The following is a 17107-nucleotide window of genomic DNA, read 5'->3' as shown; positions in this document are numbered from 1 at the left end:
GACCAGGCCACGACCCAAAACGCCTCGGCGCCTGCCTCCCCCCATGGCCCCCCACCCCCGCACAGCCGCTGGAAAGGCCCCGCCCACCGGGCAGCGACTGAACGCCCAGCGTGTGTTCACTTCCGCCAGCGCCACCAGCCGCCGGCACGTGACCCGAAGGGCAGAGGCACTGGACACTGCATGTAACGTCGTTCCGAGTACAAGCAAGGCTTCCAGCAGACTCGGCCGTATAAACAACTCGAGTGTCACAGCCCCTGGCGGTGTGAGCACCCCCGGATCCGATGAGACGTGGCAGGCGGAGCGGGCGGGTGGCCCGGCCCTGGCCGGCCCCAGGAGGGCCGGCCCGCGCGCCCACCACCGCGGTGCCATGGGGACGCGGGGGCACCAGCCTCAGTCCTGGGAGAGCCCCCCCTGCAGCAGCCGAGTCCGACGAGCACGGACCCCCGGACCAGAGCTGCGAGCCGACTTCCCTCGGGGCACTGTCTCCCCATTCTCTCTGCAGTGAAAACTGCGGGTGGCCACCACCTGTTCCGCCGAACTACGGGAAACACCGAGGTTAAGACCCCTACCTGACGACTGCTTAAGTCTCGGTCCCCGAGCGGACTGGCCTCTACTTGCCACTCAGAAGTGCCGACCTGCTGCGGTCCCTAAGAAACAATCACGCGAGAAGACTCGGAGGTGGCAGAGCCGCAGCCTCACCCGAAGTTCCAGAAAGCTCTGCCTCGGAAACGCCGGCCGCTGTAACACGAACCGCCTGCCCCGGCACCGGGACACGGCAACTGAGCTGGCGAACGCGGCCCTTCCCGGTGGCTCCCGGTGCTTCGGCCACCGCGGCCTTGCCAACAGCCTCTGCCCTCCGGCGCCGGCGGAGGGAAGCCCCGCCCCAGAGCGGGGCGCAGGGAGCAGCCGCGCCCGCAGACCGCACCTGGCCCGCCGCCCCGGCCTGCCGACACGCTCCAGCGCCCGGACGGCGCGAGGCCTGGCTGCCCAGCGCGGCGTGGAAGTGAGAAGTAACTCTATCGTCCCGTTAAATAAGTCATCCCGGTGGCAGCGAGGAGCACTGTGTCACCTACACCGGTAACACTACACACAGGAGAGCAGGCTCGCGACAATTACCGTCACCTTGATTAATCGTATGATTGAAACGTTTAATCATTCATGTCCCTTGTAGTCCTTATCTCCTATCGCTGGCCGGCCATGCAGCTTTAATGTTCCCTCCATTATTCATGCGGGACCTTTCAGGGCCGCGCTCTAAGGCTACGTCACACGTTTCCCGGGAATTTCAGCCGAGCCCTCGGACTTGGAGAAGCTCGCCGCCGCGGTCGCCCCGGAGTCTATGCCGGCCGGCCGGCCACTCAGGGCGCCAGGGCTGCCGGAGGGCGGAGGGGCGGCGGCCTTCCCAGCGCCGGTCTCGGCTTTGGTTTCTGAGCCACCGACGGCAAGGCCTCCTCCGCGCAGCTCCCACCCGCGCAGCTCCCACACCGCGGCGTCTGAGGGCCACTCCCTCCCGATCGCTCCGCTGCCCGAGCCCTGCCCGCGCGTTCAGTCCACGCGCAAAGCGGCGAGTGAACACAGCCGGTGCCGCTTTGACCTCCACACGTGGGTATATCCGCCAACGTGTCTGAGAAAGACACGTTTTTTGTTTTAAATCCATTTCTGAGGCTCTCGCCTCCTCCTCCGGCCTGGCCGCCCACACCCGCACGCCGTCCGAGTGACGACACGGACGTGCTGGGCCCTTCCCGCGGCTCCCCACCCGGGAGACCCCACGGCACACGGCACGCCCAGGCAGCGCAGGCGCAGACGGCGAGAGCACCCGGCCGGCTCGCCCCTCCTCCGCTGGCCTCGCGCCAGCCTCGCCCGAAGGCTCGCCACGCCCCAGGCCGCGGCCTGGCCCTCCGCCCAGGTTCCAGGCGCACGGGCCACACTTCCTTCACTCACTCTCCCTTCCCGCCCAGCCTTTCTCGGCTGGTCTTTTCCGACCCGAACACCGGGGTGGCCCGCAGCGCATGGCCTAGTCTGCCCTGCCCACAAGCGGCCCCGCCCAGCCCCGTGCACACGTGCTGAGTGCCGAGCGCTGCGCTGCCGGGTGCTGCCCAGACGCAGACGCCTGTGAGCTGTTTGAGACGGGTCTTCTGCAAAAGCACAGGCCCCCACCCCAACGGCGAGAGCCCCGCTCCCACACGGCCCCCCAGGAACCCCTGCGGGCCCGCGGCTCGGGGTGAAGTACCTTCAGGAAGGAGACCTGCGGGTGCTCCCTGGCCAGCTCCACCATCACGCCGTTCATCTGAGCGCACTGCGGGGCCCACGGCGCCCAGAAGTGGACCACGACCAGGGACCTGCGGAGAGAGCAAGGGCGGCTGTAAGAGTGGCGTCTCTTCACAAGCAGGTGACACTGCCACGGTCGGTCCCCACAGACACCGTCGTGACAGCCGCTTGAGCCCTCTCCGTCCCGCCAGAGTGCCGCGGTGCGAGCATTGCGAGTGGGACGCACACTGAGACGCCAGGACCTGCGCGGCCTCAGAGCCCCTCCAGGGGAGTGTGCGCGTCACCGAGGGCCCTCGCGCCGACTCCGGGCTCACGTGGGCTGGTCCTGATGCTCACCGCCCCCGCGACGGACAGTCCCGCAAACCACGGTCTCCGGACCCCCAGCAAAGGCGGGGCGCGGGTTCGCGCACCGCGGGCACAGCGCTGGTGCGAGGTGGCTGCAGAGGCACGATCACCCGCGCTGCTAGAGTCTGCCTCTCCACCGCGTCGGGTGACAAAGGAGCACAATCATTACCATGGGAACGGCATATAATGCTGAGAAGGAAAGCACGCAAGCAGAAGGCCTCCAGAAAAACAACTGCTTCTTACAAAGACACGCTTTTTACATTACGCTACAAAAGGTTTTTTAAAAATAGCATGGACAGAATAGTGGATTAATAAACTATTGGTGGAATTCTTACATAAAATGATCTTGACAGACACATCTGTAAGTTTACCCTCATGCCCACTGAAAAGCTAGTTTTAAAGAGCTGTACTCCGGGAAGCTGAGCCCCGGCCAGCGTGGCTCAGGGGATTGAGCCCTGGCCTGTGACTGCAAAGGTCACAGGTTCGGTTCCCGGCCAGGTCCCCAGGTGGGGGCGGGGCCACCGAACGACCCATGTATCCCTCACACACGTCCACTGATGTTTCTCTCTCTCTCTTTCTCCCTCCCCTCCTAAAAGTAAATAAGTAAACCTTAAAAAAAAGAACTCTAAGTTCAAATATAGTCCCCCCCCCGCCCCAAACAACGGTCTGGGGAGTGAGGAAGAAAACGCGGCCTGAGCCCACTGCGTGGACAGAGGAACCGAGGCAGGTGGCACAGAAGGAAGGTGACACGGGAACACAGCGCGAGTGGGGCAGGAGCCACCACCCGGCATCCCAGCGCGGGAGCAGGGGGGGCTCTGGGGCTCAGAGGCGGGGCGCGGGGGCTGACCACCGGGGAGGCACAGGGTGGCGCTGACTGAGTCTCGGGCTCAGTGACAGAGGGCTAGCAGTGGCACCAGACGCAACCCCGCGCGGAAGGCGCCGGCCGAGAGGACAGGGAGCCCAACAGGCGGTTCCGGAATCTGCCGGTCTGGGAGTCAAGACACAGTCGGCCTCCACGCCGCGCTCAACCGCATGGCGGGGTGAGGCCAGCGCCGCTGGGGCTTCTCCGTAGGCAGGACAGGGGATGGAGGAAAGGGGACCAGGGAGTGGACCAGAGGCACGGCTTGGAGAGCGGGCCTCGCCGAAGTGCAGGAGGAAGGCGGGGGCACCAGCCACTGCAGCAGGGGAGGACCCCCGGTGATGGGGTGCGCCGCCCCTGCGGGCGCAGGGCGCACTGCGGTGGGTGGGGCCAGACTGAAGAGGGCCGGGAACCTGCTCTCCGTGCTGTCTGGCTGCGCACGGCGAGCACCAAGCAGAGGCAAGGACAGGCTCAAGGGCTGGGGGTTTCAGTGCAAGGAAATCGGACAGGTTAGTCTGCCAGCGGACCTGCAAAGGGACTGGGGGAGGCTGAGGAAGGCAGGGCGGCGGGGCGAGCGAGGACTCTCAGGCGGTAGGTAGCAGAGGGAGGTGCTCTCCCCTCTGCACCTGAAGCAAAGGGGCCACCACGGGCACAGGTAAATGGACAGGAGCTGGGGGAGGGACAAGTGGAAGGACAGCTCAGGAGATGCTTCTGGAAGTCCTGTTTTCCCAGGTGGGAAGCAAGGTCAAGGCTGAAAACAGGGAAACGGCGGACGGGGTAGAGACGCAGAGACTGGGCTGGTGCTGAGGGGAGGGCTCCCAGGGGCGGCCGAGCGGGTCGGGGCGGAAAATGGGAGACCCTGAAGGAAGACCCACTTGAGGCGGGAAGGCCAGTCTGTGGGGCCCCGTCCCTGCGTCCCCATTTGCTCCAGCAGAACCGGGTGGCGGCGGCAGAAAGCGGGGAGGGGGCCTGGGGTCGGGGGCCTGGGCCGGAGGCCGCCTCCAGCACTGCCTCCACCTGCCGCTGCCTGGGAGCCGGCCTCCGAGGCCCGGCGGCTGGGACGCAGGCCGGGGACGGCTGCCCGGCCCTCCCAGTCCCACCACGCGAGCCTCCCCGCCCACTCCAGCCGCTGGCACAGGGCCTCTGCCCAGGGCATGAGGGGCCGAGACCGAAGGCGAGGTGAGACGGAGGAGAGCCCCCACAGAACCCGTGCAAGAACGGCCACAGCAGGCCTGGACGTGAAGGCCACGTCCAGACGCCCGCCAACTGGAGGACCCGCGGTCCACTCACACGGAGGATGCTACTCGGCCATAAAGCAGCAGCGTGGAGATGAGCTACAGCAGGGAGGAATCTCAGACACACAGAACAAAACCAGACAGACAGACACAGAGGACCCACAGCTGCGAGACCCCCTCCCATCAAGTCCAGGGGCAGGACGCCCGCACCTGCAGCTCAGCCAGCAGGTCAGTGGGAGGGCCGCTGGGGGGGGGGGGGCGCTGCGGGCTCCCTGGGCTCTCTGTCCGGCTCTCGGCCAAGGTCATGCATGTGTGTGCAACTGTCGGAGTTCACCACACCTAATAATTAGGACCTGTGCCTTTTCTTATAGCAAGTTCCTGCCCCAGCCTTTTACCAGCTGGAGAAAGGTGTTTGAGATCGTAATAGCTAATGAGACAAAGGACAGAGTGAAACAGCCTGCTGGTACCTTCGGAAAATCTTACACACTTTCAAGTGTCCATCCTAGAAACGTAGTTAAAGAGACAAAAGTTTATGTGTATGAATACTCCCCCATTACTTTACAAAGCAAAGAAATGTAAAAACATACAGTACATCAATACAGTTTCTAAGAAACTCGATAAAAATATTGTAAAGCCACTAAAATCACATGTCAAAGACCTTTTAAGGACATGGGATATGATTACATTTTTTGAAAAACAAAATAGGTTACCAAACTTTTGACAGTATGAACTGGCAAGTAAAAAAGGAAATGAAAAACGCACACAGCTTAAATTCTATTACTAGGACCATGGCCTGAAAGAGAACTTAACTTCTCCTAACTTCCCCGTCTGCGAAACAGCAGCAACCAACACCCTGGGATGTCGGGAAGAGCCAACAAAAACAGAAAAGCACTCTGACAACATCAAAGAATGACAGTGATGTTCACTGTGACTTTCTGTCATCCACAATATTCTCATACTTAGATGCTCAATGCCCACTGTCCAATTAAGTACGCGACACCTAACGTCATCAGGATGCACAGCTCAAAGGGACACGGAGCTGTCACCCCCTCCTGGACAGGAAGTCGCAGCGTCCTCGCCACCTTCACGGAGCGCCGCCCGCAGAGCGCACCGGGCAGGGAGGCCCTGCAGAGGAGCAGGTCCGGGGCCTGAGTGCTGTGTTGAAACCGTCAGTGCCAGGCAAGTGGCTGCCGCTCCGTCAGGGCAGGGGCTCTGCTCCCAGTCCCTCCTCCGCAGGCACCGCCGGCGGCCACCATCAAACGCTGCCGTGCCGAACACTTCACAGACGGGCAGAACCTTAATCGCGCAGCAAGTGGCTGTTACTACCCCCACTGGAGAGACCAGCTGAGGTTTCCACAACATGTAAACGCCATGCATGTGATTAGATAATTTAAGCAAAAAAATACGCAATTCACATGAAACGTCCAAAGTGAAGAGATCTGGGAAGTGGGCTTTAAATGATTGCACTAATGAATGCTACTTAATATTCTCAAATGCTTCCACTTGCACGAAAAGCTGCAGAGACTTGTGCCTTCCCAGGGGCCAGGCACCGTGTCCCACAAGCCCGTGGGCACCGTGGCCGTGGGAGAGGTGCAGTGTTCTGAGTCACTTCGGGCACAGACCAGTGTCAAGAATGCATCTAAGTGGTAAGCACTTGTGTGCTTAAAAAAAAAAAAAAAAACAGAAACAAAAATGTGTAACAAAAAGCAAAACCGTGCTGCTGACGGTAAGTCCCCTGACGGGGTGGGGGCAGGTCCTCACCAGCCTGCCCCCCTCAAGGGACCAGCTGGGACTCTCACTGTGCTGTCACTGCGCGGCTTTAAGGCTGGTGGTGGGATGGCCCCGACCCCACCTTTCATCAGTAAGAAAACGTCGCTCTCTTTCCTTTTTCAAAAACCATTTCCCCGGTAACCCTAAAATATGCCAGAAGGGCTGTGGTGGCTAACACCTTTAACTTCATCACCTCCACCAAGCTCGGTGGACTCCAAGTCAGACAGGAAATTTCACCCGCCCGCGCCAGCAAGCGCAGTGACCGCCCACCCCCTCTGTCACCTGCAAGGTCCCTGCGGCTGCTCTGCTGTGTGTCTGCAAAACGCCGCTGCACTTGGGCCAGTCGCCCGCACGTCTTGCCGGTGAGCACCACGCAGCCACGGCCACTGTAAGGGCCGACGCCGAGGGCTCCCGCGCCGGGCAAGGTGTGTTACGGGCATCGTCCCCCTGAACCCCCCAGCCCCGAGGTGGACACTGCTCCGACCCACCTCGCGGCCAGGGAAACTGAGGCCCGGATGTGGACTTGCCCAGGGATCACCCGGCTAGTCCGCGGCACAGCTGGGTACGGCTCCCAGGCCCCCGACGCCGGACCTCCCCCCCAGGTCACCCACCGGTCTCCCCGCAGAGGACACTGCCCAGTCCCGGGACGGGAGACCCTACAAACCCCACCAAGCCAGGTGCGGCGGTCACCACCGAGCCCGGGCTTGTGGGCACTCGGGCAGCCCGGGTCCCTCTGCGTCCCTACGCGGTCCCCAGGCAACCCTGTAGGTGTCCTTCCTACGGCGACAAGCACGTGCCCCCGCGGCAAAGACCCCAGCAGGCATCCCTTCCCCGAGGCCGGCGACGCGGGGGACGGGGGTCTCCACGCCCCTCTCAGCCCCAGGCTCGGCCACCGCGCCGCCGCGCCCGGGGTGCGGGGCCCGGCGGGAGGGTGGGGGGCTGGGCCTGGGAGCGCCCGGCGGGTCGCGGTCGCGGTCGGGCTCGGGGCTGGGGTCTAGCCGCGCTTTTCCGCCAGCGCCAGGAGCCAGGGCCCGGAGGCTGTGCCCCCCGCCGCCGCCCACGAGGCCGCGGCCGCCGCCGCAGCGCCCCTCACTCCCGCCTCCCCGCTCACTTGGCTCTGAGGCGCAGCAGCTCCTCAAACTGCGGGGCTGAGCCGACCTCCAGCACCTCCACCGCCGCCATGCTGCCGCCACCAGACAGGAGCAATCGAGCGCAGGCGGGGCGGGGCCAACGGCGGCTGCGCGAGAGAGCCCCGCCCCCTGCCCGGGTCTGCGCAGGCGCCAACCGAGAACGGTCTTCTCCCCCACCCCCAGGGGCGGGGTTTCCGGTCAAGTTAGTCTCCTGCACCTCCGGGTCCTGGCGTTCTGTCCGCCGGGCTCCGCACCCTCCCTGCGGCTCCCGCAGCGGCTGGGACACGGTGTGCCTGTGATGGGACAGGGTGTGCGTGTGACCGGAGTGTCAGTGAAGGCAGCGAGTACATGCTTGTGCACAACGAGCCGAAACCTTAAAGCGAAATGACACCAAGGCGGGGTGGAGCGAGAGGTCAGGGACCGGGAGGGTGCGCGTCTCGAACCTCAACACTAACTGGGGCCTGCGGGACCCCAGCCAGCGCCACCGCGTGTCCGGCCACCTGCGCCGGCGGTGCCACCTCTGAGCGCAGGCCCACCTCCCCGCTCACTTGGACTTCACCGTGACCTCAGAGCAGCAGGGCCTGGCCCGGGGCCTTTCCTTGCTCCCGTGGCACGCCCTGATGGTGACTCTCCCGCCTGTTCGGTCCTGTCCCCCTCTTCTCACGCCCCCCACCCTCTCTCAGACCCAGTCCTCTGGTCCATGTCCCGAGTGTCCGCCTTCACCAGGGGGCCACTCCAGGCAAGCCGCTCTGATCTGCTTTGGGGAGAGGGCGACTCCTGTCGGGGGTCCTCAAACCACATGGGCCTCCCCCGCAAAGGGCCCTCCCCCTGTAGTTTCCATCTCACTGAAGCCACGCTCCCATCCTAGCGCGACCTGCCTCGCGATCAGGGCACCTGTGCCGCTTCCACCACATGTCTCTGTACCTACTACGTGCTTGTCTCCTCCAGCCCAGTTCTCAAGGGCAGGAACCGTGCCTGTCCAGGGGGCCTGCAAAAGAGCCAGGTGCTCGCTTGCACGCTCACTACGTGCCCCCAGTGAAGCAGCGGGCTCGTGGAGTTTGAAAGACTTAGTACAAAAAAAGGAATATATCTCATCAATAACGTTTACATTGATTGCATGCTGAAATGATAACATTTTGGGTTTTGTGAAATTATCATTAAGTTTACATCGCTTTACCTTCTTCATGAGGTTACTAGAAAATTGTAAGTCCCGCAGGGGACTCACTTGCATGCAGCTCACCTTGTGTTTTATCTTGGCTGCAGTGCGACAGTGACAGAAAGTGGCCTTAGGGGCTGTGACCTGTGTGCCTCCCCCTGAGAAATATATGTTACTGGAAACGGTGAATTAGAGCGTTTAAGACAGAACTAGAGGATGATGGGAAACTGTTTTGTATCCTGACCGTGGTGGTAGGTACACAGACCTAGACGCATGACGAAATGACGTGGAACAAAGCACACACACACATGTGCACCAGGGAGACGAGGGAGGTCTGGGAAAGGTGGGCGGCGAGTCCGAGTGTCAGCATCCTGGTGGTGGAACCCACTACAGTTTGCAAGATGTGATCTTCGGAGGTGTACACAACATCTCCGTGTACCACTTCTTAAGACCTGCATGTGACTCTACAACTAGTTTAAAGTGAAAAGGGTACTTTAAAAAAAAAAAAAATAACCTAGAGATTACCATGAAAAAAATGCAATGGAGGGGCACCGTGTTGCAACAACACCCTTTTGCCACAGAACTACATGGGAACAAAATGCGTGAGTGTGCACACAGCTGCATGCAGGGCTTGAGAGGGCTCTGACAAGCGTGTGCCCCGCGGTGCTGGAGAGCTCACCCCCGGCTTGTGAAAATAAGGGGCTTTCAAGAGGAAGACCTTCACTTTTTAGGTCACACACTTCTTCCTGTCATTTGCACTTTTTCAAAGAGTAGGGACAGGCTTTGTGGTTTTTAAACTAGTGAAACTGTAGTGCACCGGGGCAATGTGCTAAAGGGCTCTTTCAAAACATGAAGCAGTGGCCACCTCTGTAACGTGGCTGGTGTAGAACCCCGAGTTTTCCTTTACAAGGAATTTGCTGGAAGCAGCGCGTGCCCCAGCCCCAGAGCAGGCGTCCTCCCCAGCAGGCTGGGAAGGCCCAGGAGAAGCCTTCCAGTCCTGCCTCCTGCCTCCTGCGCTGGTCACCGCGGTACCCACAGGCCTGGCGTCCGCAGGTGACCTCTGAGCTGTAACGTGCCCTGACTTAGGCAACAGACGCAGGCCAGGCCGCTCTGAGGGGGCCGTCACATCCGAGATACAGGTGTGTCGGGCGCACATGGGTGTGCAGAGCGGCTCCCACACCCTTGCATGCCTGTGTCTGCATTCGCCATCACGGCTTCTGCCCGCCAACGTGTAAAAACACCTGGGAACACGGCGGGGAACCACAGCGGGGAAGGCCCTGTGCCAGGACTCACCCTGGAGCCTTCCCTGCGGCTGGAAGCTCTTCTCCGGACCTCACCCCACCCGGCTCGCTGTGGACGCCCCGGAGAGGGAGCCCGGTGCGCCCAGTCTGGGCCCGGAAGGAAAACCTTGTCATCAGCGGGCTGCACCGGTTTGGCCGGTTCAAGGATCTTCTGGGCTCAGCTTCCCCTCACCGCCCTGCTGCTGCTGGAAAGCTCAGCACCACGGCCAGGCAAGACACTGGGGCTGCCCTGGGCCTTGTCTCCAACGTGGGTTCATCGAATCTGCCCGTTAGCGTCTTCAGGCCACATCCCGTTCCCTCCCTGGGGCCAGGGCGCAGAGGGGCCCTTCCTTCATCTGAGTGCCCTTGGCCGGGGCTGCTCCCGGGCTCCCAGAGCCTCACACGGTCAGGGACCGGGAACAGCTTTCCCAGACAGCAGCGCAGCCCAGGAGTCTCCCCAGGGTGCGGTGTGGCACTCAGCGTGGGGTGGGGGTGGTGTTGCTGGGGCTCTTTCTCTGGGTCCTCGGTGCCGAAGCTCCAGACGGGGTTGCGGGGCCTCCCGGGCAGCAAAGGGGGGCCGTCCATGCCTGTGAACTGCCCCCTTTTAAAGAGGTGCGTCCGTGTGGTGGATTATTCTTCGTGGTCAGGACACCGAACACCGCGCCCCTACAAGGCAGGGGAATATCGGAGCGGAGCCACGCCCTCCGAGGGAGCGCCGCTCCGTCACGCGGCCAGGCGGGTGTCAGTGCGCGCAGGCGCAGCGCTGAGCTCTAGGTAGAGGCACCGTAACCGGAGCGCAGAGGAGTGGCAGTTAGCTAGGAGGGGCGCTTGGCACAGGATCCCCAGCAGGCGGGGTCCTCGTGAACCCCGCCCCGGGGGCTGAGAGACTCAGGGGCCCCGGAGGGAAGGACGCACGTTGAATGGGCAGAGCAGGGCCCGGGAAGGTGTTGTTGTTCAGGCAAAGGGGCCACAGTCTCCTTCCTTTGAAGAGAGCCCCTTAAATTCCAACTACCCTGCCCCCGAAGGCCAGTTGAGAACAGTCCCAACTGGAGGGAATTAATTTCCTTAGGAATTTCCCTCTTAGAAGATTAGTGGGGCCCCCCTGCCGAGAAACAGTAAAACTGTAAGTACAGGAGATTTGCACCTGAAGGATACATATTTCAATTTCTGCTCTGGAGCTGCGATGACGTCTCTGGGACGACTATAAAAAGCATAAAGGAGCCCCCACAGGGCTGCTGGGAACCTGCTCACGGAGCACCCTAGGAGGGGTCTGCACCCCACTGGGACCCCAGGAGCTCTCCACCCCCCTCCCCATGCTGTCTGTCCACCAAGGTGGCTGGGGGCCCGGGGCTGTGGCCAGGGGCGCTGCGATCACTTCGGGTGCCTGGCTGAGAAGGGAGCCCCGATAGGTTGATCAAAACCTGGAGCATTATCCCTGGACTAGACCCTCAAAGCCCACTCCCGAGCCCCAGCCCCGCCACCCACCCAGGGACCTCCCTCATGGCCCCGCCTGGGTGCAGAATGCACCCGCCAAGGGTCAGGCAGGCTGTGCCCTGTGCTCAGGGGCCCCCAGCAAAGTCCCCCCGCTGCCCCTCAGCGTGGGGGCTCCAAGACGGGCCTTGGGAAGGCCAGGTCCCAAGCTACGCCGAAACACGCTGGACACTGGATCCGGCCAACCGTCCGGTTCTTTTCCTCCTTGGCCCAAGGGCCAGCCTGGCGACGGGGACGCTGCAACTGTCACCCTGAAAGCCAAGGACCAGTCCAGGGTAGGGACGTGGGAAGGGCTGTGAGAGTTCCTCTGTCCACCCTTAGGAGCCGGGAACTTGACCTTGGCACAAGTCAGCCAGTGTTCCGGGCCATCTTCCTAGCCAGGAACTGCTTTTATTGGAAGGGCTCTGTGTATACGCCGGCTATAAAGGTTGTTTATGCTGTCATAGCTAGATTTTTATAGGTTGTATTTTTGCTGCACTTGCTTGAAACATAATTATTTTCAAAGAAAAGAAGAATTACATATCCGGTGAACTAAATAAAACTCACGTTTATTAGGGACCCCTGGCAGCTCCTCAGGCATGAAAAAAGATCTCGACACAGGAACGGACAATTTATGTGCGAGGTTGTTTGTAAAACAGATTTCCAGGCATGCCTCATCTGGGCTCCGCCAGGAAACATACATTCCATTTCTTGTCGGAGGCGTGCTGTCGATGCTTTCACGGGAATCCGGGTTCCTGGAAGAAGGTGAACCCACCTGGACGAGCAGGTGCTCGCTGTGCTAATTAATCTAGGGTCGGGCGGGATGTCTGGGGGTTGTGTGTGGGAAGCGGGGCCAGTTGTGAGCGCATCCCGTGAGAAATACATGTGTAAGAAATGTAGTTCACAGACCTTACTTCCGTGGCTGCCATCTCCAACAACTCTGGAGACGAAATAACTTTTAAACGTGTCTCTAACTGTTTACAGTTCACCAGGAACGGGCTCATCCGGGGAGCGACTGCCCACGCGCTTTCCCTCCCCACGCACGCTCCGGCTTCCTGTCCCACGCCCGCCAGGCGGCGGCAGGTGCCGGCTGCAGCGCGCGCTTCCAGGCTGCGGGTGGCGCCAGCCGCCTCTCCAGAGCGGAGGGCGCGTCCTCCGTTGAGTGCTTTCTTTATGCCACCTGGAGAGGCCGGGACTCAGAACTTGCACAGACGGTGCTGAGTCCGCAGGTGCTCTGAGCCGCCAGCAGAGGCAAACACCCTTCCCCCAGGCGCAGGCCCAGCTCCCCTCCGCCCGCCCTTCTCCCTGCGGGGGGCGGGCCGGGGAGAGGAGATCCCCAGACTCTCCAGTCGCGGCTGTGCCTGTGAACCAGCGGGCCGGGAAGGGGCGGGGACAAGCGGGAGGGACTCTGCGCCTGGTCACCTGCACACACTTTGCCACGTGCATCCTTGTTGACCCCAGGGCGGTTCCCGGCGGGGTCACCCCAGGTGCAGACTGGGGACACGCGGTGTCTGTTTGTATGCAGCTGCGTGGTGCTGAGTGGATCGCTTTACGCGAACACGCCGCGGTGTGCGCGCCCGCGTGTGTCTGAGCACGTATTCTCCGAGTCCACTGGAGTTCATTGTCTGCTCTCCTTTCCGGTTCTTGCAGCTGGAGGAACGAAGGGCCAGGCGCGCTGGCCGCTGTGCCCCAGACAGGAGCGCTGGTCGAGCCCGAAGTAACTCTGAAGGCAGCTAACGAACGAGTTGTGTCCAGGCGCGGCGGCCCTGCTCAGCGAGGAACCTGCCCGCAGTGGGCGCGTGCGCCCTGCGCCCTGTGAGCCACGCCCCGTCTGCTGCCAGTACGCTCTCCCACCGGCTGCTTTCCCCCGGAGGCATCACTCTCGGAGTGGCTGTCCGGCGGGTCCAGCGGGCACCACGAACAGAGCTGGGCCTCCCAGCCTGCAGAAGGGACTCGGGGCGCAAAGGCCTGGGACAGGAGAACGCAGGCACTCGCGCCCCTGAAAGACACAGCTCCATGACCACCGTGGGGTTCTAGGGTCCCAGCCACGCCGAGGGCAGAGCCGCCCCCTGGGCCTCTCTCCTGTGGCACACACCATCCCAACCCGGCCGGCGAATCGGCCTAACCAGTAAACTGGCGACCACAAACCTCACGCTGGTGGCACTGCCTCAAAAGTGCCGCCCCTGCAAGGCCCTGCTCCCCTTCCTCTCCATCCTCTGACCTGACGGAGACCGTGACCTTCCTGCGGGGGCGGGGCAAAGGAACCCCCGCAGTCAGCAGTGAGGCCCGTGCCCAGGGGTCAGCAGCTGCTGGCAGCGAGGCTCCGGGCTCAGGGACGCTCAGAAAGGCGGGGACAATCAGATACTCCTGAATGGTGTCACGGCTTTGGATTTGCTTCAGATCCCGAAAGGATTCCCAATCCAGAGGGTCTCCCAACCGTCCCCCGCCCCCCCACCAGGCTCGGAGGGCTGGGAAGACTGGGACCCGGTTCCTGTGGGTTGGTTGCGGACTCCACAATTCTTCCCCTGGGACCAAACCGGAAAGGGAAGGAAGAACGTGAACCAGGGATTTCAAGTGGTGCAGAGGCCCTGGCACCCGCGGGTGAACGAACGTGAAATAGGTGGGCAGTCCTTCGCGTTCTCCCGGCAAAGTCGCTCGTGTCCAGACCCCCGTGGCTGTGACCACTCTCCAGACACAGCGAGCACTTGCTGGCGACCCCATTAGTGCCCAAGTTCAGGTCAGTGTCTGCTACCCACATGTCCCTGTGAAGTGCAGATGCTTCAACCAGGAGAAATGTCTCGCTCAGGAATTTTGACGCCAACGTTACCTCCAGACTCTCCAGTGTGACGTACTTGCTTTTTCAGTTCGTGTCCGAACTAAGAAACGCACAAGAGGAGAGAGAATGGGAAGTCTCCTTCCTCCGAAAAGGGACAGGTGTGCAGGACCCTAAAACAGGTGGCCCTGGGTCCTTGGATCTAAGGGACAGAGAGGGCTCAGCCACGTCTGGCCAGTCTGCAGACGGGACAGGCCAGCTCTGCCAGGTGCTGGCCGCCGGCTGCCGGATGCAGCTGCCCCAGTGGCTGGGTGGGACCGAGCAAGGAGCTTGCTGGGGTCCAGGGCTGAGGCCCTCACACCCTCTGCCCCTCCCCACGGGAAGGCCCTTGTGGTCTTGTCTTCTGAAGCACTGGGCCTCACTCCAGTTGTCCCAAGCTGTCCGGCCCAGACTGGGGAGGACCAGGGGCGATGTTCTCACCCACGGCGAAGAAGCTTATTGCCTGGTCCCCATGCATTCGCCATCACTGTCACCGCTGGACCCCACTTTGGGAGGCCCTTGTCAGCGGAGCCCAGGCCGCCCGCTCGCTCTCCCCTTGAATCAGGTTATTACATGAGTCCCTACCCAGAACTGAGTTATTCTTAGCCACAAATGTATTGCCCCTACAGAAATATGGTCCTTTTATGGTGGGGCATGAATATTCAAGAAGAGCGTTCTAGAACACCTGGTCACCGCCACGGCAGGCTCAGGCCGGGTTCCAGTCGGTCTCCAGACCCACTCCTGCCTGTAAACGAAACGTCCCATTTTGCAGAGCGACCATAAAAGCCTGTAACACTATTTAGCAGTTGGCGGGAGCATGCCTCTTGTTTACCGGGAGAGGTGATGGGTGACTCTGTGTGTCTTTGCTTTTGTTTTATACCTTCAAATAGTCAGAAAATATTGCCTTCACTAGCAATCAATTTATTTTGATTGATAAAAAGGGGTTCATAAAACCCCCTTAGAAATAAAAACCAGGTGAGCCGTGATATATCTCCCGTGGTGCCTTCTTCAGGCGGCGCATAAAGAAGGCTGTTTACCTCTTCCCGAGAAGTCTCCCCCTGCTTCCTCCACCTGGCGAGTCATTTATAATCCTTATTATTGCCAAGCCCCGCACTCATGCGACATCCGTCATATTTCCACGTGCTGGGGGTTTCTCCGTACTACGGCGTGAGAGCCGAGAGGCAAAACACCCCGTAATTTATAGGAATCTATAATTTACAAGAAAGCGCATGCCAAAGTGGATTGTCAGGCATACGCCGTGTGACTTCACCCACTTGCAAATAAAAGAATTTTAGGATGAAATATAAAACATGCTCAAATTTCATCTCTTTTTGAAACACCGCACAGCATAGAACGTGTGCTTTGTGTGACCGTTAGCAAGTGCCACCAAGAGATAGAGACAGCCGAAGCAGGGGCGGGTTCAGAGGAAGGACAAGGAACACTTCTGGTCAGCCCTAAAGCCGTTGGTTTTCGAAGGCACATTTGCCGTTCACTGGCGTTTTTGTTTGTCTGCAGCACCTGTGGGGAGGAGGAACGTGGCAGACGACAAAGCCCTTCTTTTGTGTGCAGCGGGGGCTCACGGTTGCGGGGGTCCGGGAAGGCGCAGGCCGCAGGGCGCAGACGCCGCCCGGCCTCGCATGGACCTCTCTGCGCTCTGGCCCCAGGGTGTTCCGGTGAGAAATAGTCACCTGTTTCCGGTCTTCCCCCAAGAGCCCACTTACCACATCAGGGGATATCTTGGGGCCCTGGCTTAGATCACGAAGCTCTCCACAGACACATTTAGAAAGTTGAAAAGCAGTGGGTTATTATCTTATTTTTTGCCTTAAGGAAGTGTGTCTATATAGACCACTATACAGATGGCGTCTAGGAACGTCTCGCCCTGCGTCTTGCCCTTAAAAAAACAAACAACCTGAGATAAAACGACTGGAACAGAGCCGTGACCCTCAGCAAACAGTGCTGTGCTGGCCTTGCAGGGACAGGGGTACCCTGTGTGGCCCTAGCCCTCCTGGGACAGGCCAGCTGTCTGCAGGGAGTGGGCCGGGCGGGCGGGTTGCCTGGGCGCCGCGGAGCTGACGGCCCAGGTGGGAGCGAGGGCCCAGCGTGCACCCCCGGCGGGGGGGCAGCCCTGACCTGCCCCCCTTCAGTGACGCCTGGTTCCAACTGTGGAATAAGGGACGGAATTGCAGAGAGGAGAGGTGGAGGGGGCAACATTGGCTGTCTTCAGCTGACGGCTCCGGAAGGACACTGGAGGACAGGCCACCTCTCCCGAAGGCCTCCCCAGGCCCCGGCTGGAGCAGACGTCACACAGCTAAAGGTGAACTCCGCCCTCCGCCGGCCTCGCCCTGAGCTCCCCCCAGCCACCCGCCAGGGGCGGTGCTGGACGCTGGGGCAGATTCTCCGGAGGGGAACGATCGATTGCAGGGCCCGGTGCACAACTCGATCCCAATGCCAAGGCGGGCGCCCAGAAGACAGGTCCGTCCAGCAGAGGCCGCCGAGGGACAGCCGCCCGGCCCCCAGGCCCTGGGAGCCTGCGCTGGGGAGGTGAGGCCCTCGGGCAGCCGGCGGAGCTCATTTGTTCGACGACACTCACCCCCGTTTGCAGGAAGGCCTGCAGCTCGGTCCGAAGCTCTGACCCGGAACCGAAGAGGAGGGCGGAAGCGCAGAGCTGTGTCTGAATTCTGGCCTGCACGTCACCCCCCTGCACCCTGAGCACAGCAGGTGACCTCTGAGCCCCCTTCTCTGCCTGAACCAAAGATGCCCCTGCAGGGATGCCGTGGGGACCCAT

General features: G+C 61.3%; 1 protein-coding gene across 1 annotated transcript in view; it reads right to left on the bottom strand.

The window, feature by feature from the left end:
* GLRX3 (glutaredoxin 3) overlaps positions 1-17107 on the bottom strand; it is a 28328-nt gene extending 11221 nt beyond the window's left edge. The window contains exons 1-5 of the mRNA XM_045853813.1: positions 16913-17107; positions 13355-13478; positions 12555-12690; positions 7586-7897; positions 2228-2336 (exon numbers count right to left, since the gene is read on the bottom strand). Of these exons, the coding sequence (XP_045709769.1) occupies positions 2228-2336; positions 7586-7897; positions 12555-12690; positions 13355-13478; positions 16913-17107 (876 nt within the window). The remainder of the gene's footprint in view (positions 1-2227; positions 2337-7585; positions 7898-12554; positions 12691-13354; positions 13479-16912) is intronic.

Source organism: Phyllostomus hastatus, unplaced genomic scaffold, assembly GCF_019186645.2.
Source record: "Phyllostomus hastatus isolate PE091 unplaced genomic scaffold, TTU_PhHast_1.1 phas_scaffold_1066, whole genome shotgun sequence".
Lineage (NCBI taxonomy): Eukaryota > Metazoa > Chordata > Mammalia > Chiroptera > Phyllostomidae > Phyllostomus > Phyllostomus hastatus.
The sequence above is the reverse complement of the archived record's forward strand: the minus strand, read 5'-3'. Positions and strand labels throughout refer to the sequence as shown.